Source organism: Zootoca vivipara, chromosome 9 (assembly GCF_965207765.1).
Source record: "Zootoca vivipara chromosome 9, rZooViv2.hap1.1, whole genome shotgun sequence".
Lineage (NCBI taxonomy): Eukaryota > Metazoa > Chordata > Lepidosauria > Squamata > Lacertidae > Zootoca > Zootoca vivipara.
In genome coordinates, this window is record NC_142592.1 from 28,815,307 (window position 1) to 28,828,554 (window position 13,248).

Here is a 13,248-nt window from a genome sequence, read left to right on the forward strand (position 1 = left end):
TCCTCCAATATGGGCCATTGCCAGATGTCCCCAGCCACCTTTCCTGAAGTCATAACTGAGCTGGAAGGTTGCACACTGAATTTGGCTGGAAGGTTCACCAGTTGGTCTGCTCCAAGCCTCCTTCTCAGATGGTAATATTGATCATCTGCCAGTTGCGTTACTCATGACTCATCTTCTAATCCTCCCAAAGGCATTGCTCCTTTGCAGTGCTTTTTTTATAAAGAAAAAAAGAGAGAAGAGGTGCTGGTCCTCACCAGGAAGTTGTTACAGTATGTGCCACACTTTTAACATTTTTTTTTTTTGGGGGGGGGGGGTTGCTGGTACTGAGTACTGAAAAAACAAAAACAAAACACCGACTCTGCCAGACTTCCCTGCCTTCCAGTTCAGGGTCAAGACTGGAGCAGGCTGAGAGACAGCCTCATTATAGCTGCATTATGTGTTTCTTCATCAACTCCTCTAGTATGGAGATGACATTTGTCCCGTAGCACTACAGAGTACAGTAATAACAGAAGGCCTCCCCTCCCCTCCTCATCCCCCTCTTTTGGAGACCTCTGTTTTGGAGTCTCATTTATTTATTTATTTCAATTTAACCCTATTCTCTCTCCAAGTTGGTCAGAGTGACAAACTAGTCTCTTGTTTCCTTGTATTCTACAAAAAAAAATTAGGCTGAGAAGAATTGATCCCAAGTCACCTGGTAAACTTCATGAATAATTTGGAATTTGAACCAAGGTTTCTGCAGTACTAGTCTGACACTCTCAGCAGGAAGTAGCCAATATGGTGCCCTCTGGTTGTAGTTGGGCGTTGTGGTCCAACAACATCTGGAGGGCACCATTTTGGTTGCCCCCTCATCCAGCCAATGCATAACCAATTGATTGTGGCTGTGTATACATTATCTGGCTTAAGACACTGCTAGGTCATTGTAAAGCATTTTGCTCATGCTGGGCTGCTTTTCTCATTACTGCAAACCAGGGAAAACCAACCTGCCCTGTAGCACTGCCAAAATGTCTGCAGTCCTCCCCCCCCCCCAATCCTGAACTAAGGGAAGCTCAGGTTGTTTCTGGATGTTCTTTGGATTCACAAAAACAAGAGCCAAACAGTCCACTCACTGTCTTTTGAGCTCCCAGCACACAACTTAGGTCTCTTCTAGGCACGGGTCTGGGTTTTTCAGATGTGTGTCTTTTTGTTGTTGTTATTCTGGTGCTTTCCCTGGAAAAATTCAGAAAACCTGATTGCTGTTTCAACAGTAAAATGTGGGTTTTCCCAGGGAAAGTACTTTGGTGGTGGTGGTGGGGAACACACTAACAATGACACAACCTGGAAAGCCCGGACCTGTGCTTAGAAATGAAGCAAAAAGGGAAGTGTGAATGAGCCCAAGCACAGAATATGAACCCTTTACCAATAAAAGACAGTTAAGAAAGGCTAATAAAGGTAAAGGGACCCCTGACCATTAGGTCCAGTCGTGACCGACTCTGGGGTTGCGCGCTCATCTCGCATTATTGGCCGAGGGAGCCGGCGTATAGCTTCCAGGTCATGTGGCCAGCATGACAAAGCCGCTTCTGGCAAACCAGAGCAGCACATGGAAACGCCGTTTACCTTCCCGCTGTAGCGGTTCCTATTTATCTACTTGCATTTTGACGTGCTTTCGAACTGCTAGGTTGGCAGGAAGAAAGGCTAATAGTGTAAAGCAAACCTTTGGGAATGTGAGTACAGAACAAAACAACAAAGCTAGCTTGCCTAAATCATGGAACCCATCAGCAAGCTTCATCCAGACACAAGGTTGTTGCAGTGCATGATTCTTCATCTGAATGAAGGCCTTCGATGCAGGTCAGAGACCAGTTTTTGTGGGTACAGAAGTGTAGATTTTCCTTCATCCAATCAGGGCCTTGGGGTATATTTCCTCACCCCCAAGGACAGTGTACATGCGGGATTTCTCGGTAGATTTCTGCACAGCCATTGTGACCTTGATGCAATCCTGCATGAGGCACACAGGTGGCGGGATCAGCTAATTAAATGGACTGCACCCAGAACCCTACGTAAAAAGCCATTTTAAAACGAGTCAAAGGCGGATGTATTTGCAGATGTTCTTTCTCTTCATTTGCATTGAAGTTAGCTTGGGTAATCACACATTACCACACACAGTATTTAATAGGAAACCAAAGGATAGACATGGCTTTTGGCTAATATCACATGTACACTGCTTCCCAGACCACTGGTGGGAGCACACCAGGTGCAGAGTAAATGGGGGGGGGGGTGTAGACACAGCCTGTGTCGAATGATCCCACCAAGGCCATCATCTTCCCTTATCCTTCTGGAGATGCAATGTGGGCACGTTAGTTTTAGCCAGGGCAAACATCACTGAGGTCACATGTGCTGCAGTCTGCAGGAATTGCTGTGGGAAGTCTCTGATGCCAACACAGTTTTAGCCAAAGAAGATGAGGCAAATGCCAGACTTATTTGCCCCTTATCTCTGGGTTCAATTTGACCTGGTCGCTTGCGCCCACTCATTGTTCTAGGCCCTGGAAGATCTCTCTTGAGTTTCAGGGAGTTGCCCTTTCTGCTGATATTTCTTACAAATATTAAATGTTTAAATTGGGGGCAGGGGAAAGACCCCCCCCCCCAAGTTCCCACTATGACCGCAGAAAAGTCACAGCAAAATATAGTCCTAAGAACATGGGGAATATTTTTTTCCTATCAAAAATAAAATATTGTGTATGGCTTGAAAAGCTAACCTGCCCCAGCTCCCATTCTGTCCTTTATTCTGACTTTATGGCTACTAGCACTTAACATTAATTGGCTGACTGCTCTTTGAGCTGGGTTGCATCTTTCAAAGGTGCGCCCTGCATTGTTCTCTGGATCCCTGAGGAAAGGCGCTGAATCACAGTTCCTTTCCCCCCCTTTGCTTGAAGGTAGAAAAGCACTCCAAGGTTCAAAGGTGTGCTCTCAGCCAAAGACAACAGTCATAATTTTTTTTCTGAAGAGGACTAAGCTTAGCTCATTTAACTCTAAACAGTAACTAATGAGATGAGAAACAGCTTGAGAAAGAACCGGTTTGTTCATAAGTGAACATAAGTTTTGGAGTGGTGTCAGCTGAAGACATTCCTCCCCCCCCCCCCAACAAACCCTTTGAGTGGAGTTTTTTTTTTATCCCAATCTGTATTGGATCTGGGGTTGTTAGTTGTATGAAATTTGTTTTAATTGTTAAATTGTTTTGAGATAATTTTATAGGAAGCACTTCATAAATAGAATGAAATGATAGACAGATAATAAGGTAATTTCCCCCATCTGACCTTTTCGACATTTCCTTTCCTTTCGACCTCAGTGTTTACAATCAACCCCACATCATCACTCAGGACAACACTTTATGCCTTGGGTCCATAAAAGCTTATGCCATAATAACATCGCCAGCCTTTAAAATGCCGCAGGGTTCTTTGCTGTTACAGAAACGTTTGCCGATGATTTCCAAATGAATAATGTACCATCAGATTTCATGAAAAATCTGAGGCTATTACACCTAGAGGTAAATCAGTGTTTGCACCAAGTATGTACCCAGCACAAAATTGCTTGCCATTCAGATAATTTTTGCATATACCTGCATGATACACACTGTTGGCAACATGTATTTGCCCCCCCTTTAATGCTGACAATTTTATGAGGATACTAAAGATAAAATGCTTTGTTCAAACCTGTATAATGTATAAAGTGGCCCTGCATTCCCCCGCCCTTTTAATCTGCTGCTGTACATAAAACAGGAAGATGATTAGTGATATTGGCACATCGTAACCTTGGTGTTTTCCCCTCAGTTAAATGGTCTGAATCAATTCATCCATTAAATTTTCTTAAGGAATGTCTAGCTGGTACAAACGACGTTTGATTCTGTAGGAAAAAATATGGAATAGTTTGTGTTTTCTGTTGATTGACACATATACTCAGATAATGTTGGTTTTTCTTCCACTTCAGAAAGGTCTGGGTTCACAGTCAGACCAGTTGCTGGATATTTGTCACCTCGTGATTTCTTAGCTGGCCTTGCCTATCGAGTTTTCCACTGTACTCAGTACATACGCCATGGCTCTGACCCTCTCTACACTCCAGAACCGTGAGTATGATTTGTCATTGTTGCTGTTGTTTAGTCGTTTAGTCGTGTCCGACTCTTCGTGACCCCATGGACCATAGCACGCCAGGCACTCCTGTCTTGCACTGCCTCCCGCAGTTTGGTCAAACTCATGTTCGTAGCTTCAAGAACACTGTCCAACCATCTTGTCCTCTGTGGTCCCCTTCTCCTAGTGCCCTCCATCTTTCCCAACATCAGGGTCTTTTCCAAGGATTCTTCTCTTCTCATGAGGTGGCCAAAGTATTGGAGCCTCAGCTTCAGGATCTGTCCTTCCAGTGAGCACTCAGGGCTGATTTCCTTAAGAATGGATAGGTTTGATCTTCTTGCAGTCCATGTGACTCTCAAGAGTCTCCTCCAGCACCATAATTCAAAAGCATCAATTCTTCAGCGATCAGCCTTCTTTATGGTCCAGCTCTTACTTCCATACATCACTACTGGGAAAACCATAGCTTTAACTATACGGACCTTTGTCGGCAAGGTGATGTCTCTGCTTTTTAAGATGCTGTCTAGGTTTGTCATTGCTTTTCTCCCAAGAAGCAGGCGTCTTTTAATTTCGTGAATTATTCGTGATTTGTCATTACTTAGTATTTATTACATTTCTTTTTCCATGTTTCCTCCAAGCAGGTCACGGTGATGTGCATGGTTCTCTTCTCTACCTCCCCTCAACTTTTTCTCCTCATAACAGCCCTGCGAGGTAGGTTAAGCTGGGAGAAAGTGACTGTCCCAAGGTTACCCACTGAGTTTCACGGCCATGAAGACCACAGGGTGACTTTGGGCAAGTTCCTGTCTTTCAGCCTAACCTGCGTCACAGGGTTGGGATGAGGATAAAATGGGGAGGAGAGGCAAACCACTTAAACAGCCCCGATCCCCTTGGAGGAAAGAAAAAGGCGGCATGAAAAAAATGCAACAAACAGTACTTGGCTTTTTCAGTTAGAGATGTTGCACAGTTCCACAAGTCCCATTTAATTTCAAGCCTGTGGTTCTGCCTCTACAAACTGTTTCATGCTTCTGGGCCAGCTACAGCACACCCTGCCAAAATCATGTACGTTTGCAGAATACCCGCCTCTTTTCTTCAGGGCAAGGCCCAGCTGCTTCTGCGTCCGCCACTGTTAATGATGTGTGTAATGACAGGGAAGCAACTTCCATGAAATTCACCTGACATTCCAAGGACTTTCGTACAGGAGGAGAGAGAAAATACCTCCATTGTCCTGGGGAAGGAAAAGGTTCAACCGGCAGACAGACCCCTGTCCTTTACATCAAACAGTGGGCTCAGCCGGCTCCAGGGATGCAGGACATTCACAGAGCAAAAAGGGTTTTTTTGCAAGCTCTCAAGCCTCCTCTTTTTCTGTAGCAAATGCTCAGGACTGCTGTGTGAAGGCCAATCAGTTATTAAACAAGATGATCCCTTGTTGCCACCTGGCTATTATCTGTGTAACAGCAAGCACCTCAAGAGCGTCACTTTGTGTGCGTTAATTCTAACCCCACTGCTGGAGGGCACCTTCTCGGAACAGAAACCTGTCTAAAAGACTTACATGAACCCCAGCCAATTTTCTAATCCCAACCTCTTCCGAGGGATGTTTGGATCAATTTATCTCTGCCAAGTCTTTCCTGAAACCAAATCCTGGGATTTAAGACTGGCAGTGATGAACATTCAGACAGCTTCACACCCCCACCCCACCCCACCCAGTCCTGGGAACTGCATTTTGTTGAGGGGCAAACTAGAGTTCCCAGGATTCTTTGGGGCGTGGTATAAACAGGCTTCAAATATATAGTGTGGATGTGACCAAAGGTGTTCTGTTGTAGTGCCTTCTATTAGCAAACTCAGATAGTGAGAGCCAGCGGGTATGGAGTGAGATAAGAGACCCTGAGAAATAAGACGGCAGTACCAGCATGCTCAAGGCAGCAGAAAAAAACTTTTTTAAAAGCCTGAATGGGACAAACAAACAAACAAACAAACAAACCCTCAGCTCAATGAGGATTGAGCATGCTCAGTAGTCACAGAATAATGAGTGTCAGTTGGAAAAGAAAACTAGAAAAACAGGCCCCCTGAGTATTGATCATCATGTACAATCTACCTGGGATGGAAATTGAGATGGTTCCTCTGTCCTTCTGCAATCGTTGTTTCAGTTTATGCCCACAGCTTTTTGTTTATTCTCTACATGTTCACTGTCTTCTCGCTGGCATTTCAATATTCTTTTGTTCCATTTCCCCATCTTTTTTTAAATAGAGAAAGTAAGCCCAAGGGGAATTCTATTAATATTGATGGCTCTTTGTTGAAATATCTGCTGTTTTTGGCACTGAATTGTTTTATTTCTTTTTGTTGTTGTTGTTGTAATGTCTTTTGACTTGCATCAGTAAAGACTGGCATTGGTGTTATTTCTGTGATATCACATTTGGGTGTGATCCCCAAAGCCATGATGGGTTTAGAGCAGCCATCGGTAAGTGCCCTAAACCAGAGGTCAGCAAACTTTTTCAGCAGGGGGCCAGTCCACTGTCCCTCAGACATTGTGTGGGGCCGGACTATATTTTGAAAAAATAATAATGAATGAATTCCTATGCCCCACAAATAACCCAGAGATGCATTTTAAATAAAAGCACACATTCTACTCATGTAAAAACATGCTGATTCCTGGACCGTCCGTGGGCCGGATTTAGAAGGCAATTGGGCCGCATCTGGCCCCCGGGCCTTACTTTGGGGACCCTGCCCTAAACAGTATGATATTGTGAAATAACCCATACCCTAATAGACCCATGGGCAATCCCAGAGCCAGGAGATGATGCCAAAGACTACCAAGTGTCCATGGACAAGGACTTCACAGGTAATCAGTGCACTGAACCCATAGCTGGCCCATAGCTGCCAAGTTCTCCCTTTTTTAAAGGGAAATTCCCCTATGCTGAATAGGCTTCCTCGCGAGAAAAGGGAAAACTTGGCAGCTATGCCATGGCCATCATCTCCTGCATCCAGGATTGTTCATGTGTATATCAGGATAGGGATTATTTCAAAGTCTCATACTGCTTTGCTCTAGGACAGGGGTTCCCAACAAAATTTTCTCAAGGACTCCTCATCGAGCCGCTATTGCGACAAGGACCCCCATTAATTCCTAATCCTAAAATTAAAAAGTGAGAGCCAAATTAAGAGTCTTTTTATATTTTATATTTAGATGTTTTTTACAGTTACAACAGAGTACTCCATCAGTATACAGTTAGTTTTAATTTTCAGTTCTTAATGAGATGAGTTAAATCTGTCCTTTGAGTCCATTATTTCTGAAATATTAGGTTCCAAACTTGAAACTTTCACTCTGAAATCCGACCGCATGTCGAGCCGATTCCTATATTTGTTTTTCATGAAACACATGGAAGAAAATGCTTGCTCACACTGATATGTGGTTGCAAATGGAAGGATCTTTTTCATTGCCTTATCTCCAAGTTTCTTGTAGTCCTTGCAGCATACAGCAGAACTACTGCTTCTATCTAATTCTAGTTTTGCGCTAGACTCTGCTCATGCAGGAAGTGGCCAAAACAAAAAATCTGTTATCATACGAAATATATTTAATTTTTTTTTTTATTCTAATAGGATCTTGAGGACCCCTCTGGCATAGCTCGCGGACCCCTGGGGGTCCCCGGACCACCTGTTGGGAACCACTACTCTAGGATATTTTCATGCTTTCAACAAATGATAGCTTGACATTTGTTTTTTGCTAACCTAGAAACTACTCAGTATTGATTCAGAGCAGAACTCTGGTGTACAGTTAGCAGAGTAAAAACTTAAACATGTTGCTGGATTCCCAAAATATAGATCAGAGGCAATTATATTCTATCCAGCAGAGCTTTACTGCTACTATAGGCAAATGAGCATAATAGTCACAAATCCAATACACTCAGGATTGGCACTGTCCATAAGAAATCCAGTTGCAGCAGACTTAACTTAGACTTACAATAACTTACAATAAGTCTAAACCTTAAAACTAAAAACAGAACGCCACATCAGATGGAAAGACAGACAGACAGACAGACAGGGTGAGTGAGTGAAACTTCTTACCTCACTATTATAGTTAGCATGTCCTTGACTGAAAGGGACGGTGCTTTTTTTTCTTAAAAAAATGTTTAGGGGTACTCTCATTTTCCTACTCATATTGAAATACTGCCCCTCAATGCGGCCAAACTTAGATTCACAAAATGTTTTGGGGTATGCATCCCCCTGCGTCCCTCCCCAGAAAAAAATGCACTGGAAAGAGATAACAGAACCGGTTTAAAACCAGCTGTACTCAGGTTCTCTGAAGGAATAACCCAAACACCATGAACCTTCTGCTTGTTTCTTTTGCACAGAGAAGCTTCCAGAACCATTTTAAATTAAGTAGAATAGGAAAGATCTCTAAACATCAGATCAATACTTTCTGCACTAAGAAATGCAAACTGACACAACCTCCAGAGTTCACATTTACCAAAAAATGCACTGGGACCTGTAACAAAATGTTCCAGTGTGACTGCTCCTGCTCAGTGTTCCAGCCAGCCAGCCAGCCAGCCACGCCTTCTTTAGGGCACTCCATTCCACACTTACCGGCCCCAAACAAACACTCAGTGTTTTGTGGCTACTGAGCATGCTCGGTACAGTACTTGCTAGGTTGTTTTGGGGCTGTTTCCCAATAGGTTCTCATTAATATTTCTGCCAATGAAAGATCTGCCCAAGTCATGCAGCTTTTAGAGGGTCTCATTTAGAAAGGTCTCTTTCAGCCCCACTGGTTGAAAACCCCTTTCCTGGAAATGCCTGACATTGAACTTGCAGCAAAGCATGGTTGCTAATCCAGTGTTGGTCATACTCAGAGGAGATCTATTGAAGTCAGTGGGCTTCTATCTATTCCATCTGCTTTATGACTTAGTTGGATGTTCGTTCCATACAAAAATGTAATAATAAATAAATTGTTCTGCCATTGAGACTGCTGCACCTGTAAAGAAAGGTTAGGAAGTCAAGTTCCGAAATCAATTGAGGTGCTCATGTTCTGCTCAAGAGTGTTCTCACATATTCTTGGCATTGGGTGAAAAGGGGGCATTGTAATGTGAAACTTGACACATGAACTTGTCACCTGCAGGAGAATTTGGATTATTGTTCACCTGGTAACAAAGTGGTCCTATTCCCAGTAGACCAGCCTTTCACAGGAAGTGCAAGGTGACAGCTCTGAATTGAAAAATGAATGCTGAGTCTTTAAGACTTCAGCTCCATTCATAATCCCCATGATGTCTGTTTCCATATTGTCCAAGACATATGAATACGAAAAACAGACAAACTTGCTTCCTATTGTCCTGCTCATGCATAGCATATTCCTTGTGTGCATGTCTGTGATTCAGTGAACAATAGTGGATGGGCTGGCATGAATAACTCAGGCACATACTGTGCTCTTTTGATGGGAAGTATCAGGAATATAATGGGGAACAGAGCATAGCATTTAAAAATAGGAATACATATTCCAAGTATTGTTTTGCCTGAAAACAGAGGCAGTGGGCTCTCTTTATTTGTACAAAAAATGCAAACTTGCTTTTTCCCTCCTGAAGGAGTTGCTCAAAGCAACTAACAACATGCAAAAGACAAAAATAAAAACACATTGTTCTTTTTTTTTTTTTAGCGCTGCTTGGCAGTGTCAAATTTGGACCAAAAATACTTTAATGCGAGTCTGCATGGAAAGTTTTTTTAAAAACCACAGTATTCTCCAGCTACCAGTCAAAGATTTACTTTTTGTAAATAAACCTTTTAATACTTATGACAGCCAGATTCATTTTTTAAAGCCCAGTGAGCTGCTTCAGGTTTGGCTAAGAGGTTTGCATGCACCAGTTCTCTGAGTCCAGTGATGCTTTTATACTTCTACTAACTTTGCATTTTAATTACCTTGCAGGGATACATGCCATGAACTTCTGGGGCACGTGCCTCTGCTCGCTGACCCTAAATTTGCCCAGTTTTCCCAAGAGATTGGACTGGCCTCCCTGGGATCTTCTGATGAGGATGTCCAAAAACTTGCAACTGTGAGTCAAGAAGTTTTAAAAGTGTGAGTTTTGCTTGATTCTTAAGAACAGGCTTCCTCAACCTGGGCCCTCCAGATGTTTTTGGCATACAACTCCCACGATCCCTAGCTAGCAGGACCAGGTCAGGGATGATGGGAATTGTAGTCTCAAAACATCTGGAGGGCCAAGGTTGAGGAAGCCTGCTTAAGAATCTGTGAAGTTTACTAAAATGGAGTGTTTCTCAGTGTGATGACAAAACATGCCACCCACTGTCTTTGGCAACACCTAACTAGTCCCTTTCCTCCTCTGACTGGTTTTTGGCTGAGGTATGCATTCTAGCCTCAGTGGCCCAGAAAGACCTGACTGTTGAATGATTGTGTAAAAGTGTCATTATTGTTTCACTGTACCTTTAAGAGTCAGGAAAGATTTAATGACTGGGGCTCTGCAGCTGTGGAGCAGCTCTACAGGTGTTGCTGTGAAGCTGATGATGCAGGGTATATCAGGGGTGTTGTGTGTTGCCTCTGTGCTGGGCGTTTTCCCAGTGTGCTCTTGGTGGGTGGTTTGGTTGTGTGGGTATTTTGTGTAAGCCTAATTTAATTTTTTGTAATTTTTCCTTTCTCCATTAAACCAAGCATTTGTTTAAGCCTTGGTCTCTATGTGTAAGTTCCTCAACCAGTTTCTGCTGATTTTGCTTTTAACCCTAACACTGACATTGATTTTAACACTTTCCCCTCCCTCCCTCCCTCCCTCCTTCCCTCCTTCCTTCCTTCCTTCCTTCCTTCCTTCCTTCCTTCCTTCCTTCCTTCCTTCCTTCCTTCCTTCCTTTGCCTAACATCTCTGAAATACAGAAATGGTTTACACCTGTAGAATATAAAGATTTGGGAGAATAAGGTTTGGACTCATTACACTGTGTTATTTGTCTCAGTGTGATTGTAAAGGATTTTTATTATTATCACTATACCACATGGGGGAGATGGGTGAAAAACGAGCTTCAGTGCTACTTGTGAAACATGGCTTCTTCATTTATTGCATTTCATGGGCAGGAGATGAACTCAGGGCAGTTTCATTTGGCACTGTCCAGAATGAGGAAGGCCTCAGGCACAGTGGCCAGAGGCATAGCTGCCAAGTTTTCACTTTTCTCGCGAGGAAGCCTATTCAGCATAAGGGAAAATCCCTGTAAAAAAGGGATAACTTGGCAGCTATGGCCAGAGGTCACAGGGGACAGGGATATGATGGGTGAAAATGAGAACAGGGTAGCATATTGGGATCGAAACAGCCACTGCTTTGTTTATAACAGATGTCAGTAGGCTTTGGCATAGGCATTGGGTATGTGTCCTGAATAGAGATGGGAAGGCTTGGAAAAAACCCGAAAAAATCCTGAATCAACCCAACCATTTGCTGGTTGATTAATCCTTCAGGGACAATCCTGGATTTAAGGATCACTCTACAATGAGAGTCAATTCTGGGCAATCCTTCCAGGATACCACTTGGGAAATTCTATGCCCCATTAACCCTCATCTGGGTCTTCAGACAGAAACCTTTTCCTGGACCCCTTTGCCAGGGTACCCTGATACTTTGACTAGAGTGATGAGGGGTCTCCTACACACAACCTTTTTCTGGACTAAGGATCCAACCCAATGCCTCTTTTTTTTGCCAACAAGTTGTAACAGTTGCTACTAGGTAAGCAAAAGCTCCAGACAGGCCCAGTTTTGTCTTCCAGAGAATTTCTCTCTGGCCCCAAATAGCCCCATAGCAAGGTCTTAAGCACATCCTGCCTGCCCACCCCAGGTAAAGCCAAAGTTATAGGGAGGAGTGTGTGTGTGTGGGGGGGGGAGACCCTATGCTGACTGCGCTGACCAAGCCATACACTGCTGATTTAAAAGAGATTGTGCAGACCTGGTTGAAGCCAGCCAGCCCACCAGTCAACCAGAACCACCCCACAATTCCCACCACCACAACCAGCACGCAATTGGTTTGACAGGGCTTTGAATCTCACAGGCAGTCCCCAGCCTCCTGTGCAGATATCCAGTGCAATGATGACATCAGGTGGCTGTGCAGGAGAGGAACAATATTGCACCCCAGGTCGCCTGCAACCATGTAATGGGCCACAATCTTTGCATGCATGAGGAATGAGGAAAGGCCTTGCATGTGTGGAGCTCCATGTCTGATCAGAGCTCTATATAAGGAACATCTGAATCAGGAAAGAAGCAGCTCCTTCCTTTAAAACTGGGTTCTTGTTTTTTTTGCAGAGATTCACATAAAGACAAAAGCCCTAGCATGCCTTTAAGTGTTGAATTTATGGCACTGGATGCTAGAAAAATGTTATTTATAAATGGAGTGTTTGGAAAGACTATAAATATTGAAAGAAATCTCCAGTGCTACTTCCCAGGTAGTTTTAGAAAAGGGATTTAAAAACCATGGGAGGAGGAATCATAAATATTTCGAAAGTGTGTAACAATGCAGGAAACAAGTGGATAATGTGCAAGCAGATCAACTAGATTTTTGGATGTGTGAACTTTCTGTTTACACCATGACAAAAATTAGCAGCTTGGATGAACATGCACAACTCCACTCATGCAGATGTTTCATAGTGTTTTCTTCAGTGAGCTGAGAAATAACTAGTGTTTTCTTGCAATGACGAATCTATGTATGTGCCTGGATATCCCCCCCGAGTCATGAGGCGTCAGATAACACCCAGTACAGTCATACCTTGGTTCTCAAATGGAATCCGTTCCAGAAGTACCTTCGACTTCCGAAAACGTTCAAAACCCAAGGCACGGCTTCTGATTGGCTGCAGGAGCTTCCTGGCACTCAACCGGAAGCTGCGGAAGCAGCGTCAGACGTTCCAGTTCTAAAGAAACGTTTGAGTCACAAGGCGTTTGACAACCAAGGTACGACTGTATTTATAATTTTGGGGGAAATGAGTGTCTGCTGTGTACTGCCACAGTTCACAAGATGCTTGTTTAGTGATTGGTATGTTCTATCTTTATCCTTTTTTGGTTGGTCTACACTATTTGGGTAAATGTATCAGTGCCCATTACTTTGGAAATGAAGATGTTAGTATTTGGTGTACAAGCCTTCTGTGGCTTTTTCTATTACAAAACTATCTGCAAATCTGTCCAATTAAGGAATTGCTGTCAGGAACTAAT

The 13,248-nt window shown here is 43.4% G+C and overlaps 1 protein-coding gene across 1 annotated transcript in view; it reads left to right on the forward strand.

Moving 5' to 3' along the window:
- The window catches only part of TPH2 (tryptophan hydroxylase 2), a 65,273-nt gene that overhangs the window by 22,988 nt on the left and 29,037 nt on the right, over nucleotides 1-13,248 (forward strand). Inside the window, exons 7-8 of the mRNA XM_088651945.1 lie at nucleotides 3,958-4,093; nucleotides 9,994-10,120. Of these exons, the coding sequence (XP_088508071.1) occupies nucleotides 3,958-4,093; nucleotides 9,994-10,120 (263 nt within the window). The remainder of the gene's footprint in view (nucleotides 1-3,957; nucleotides 4,094-9,993; nucleotides 10,121-13,248) is intronic.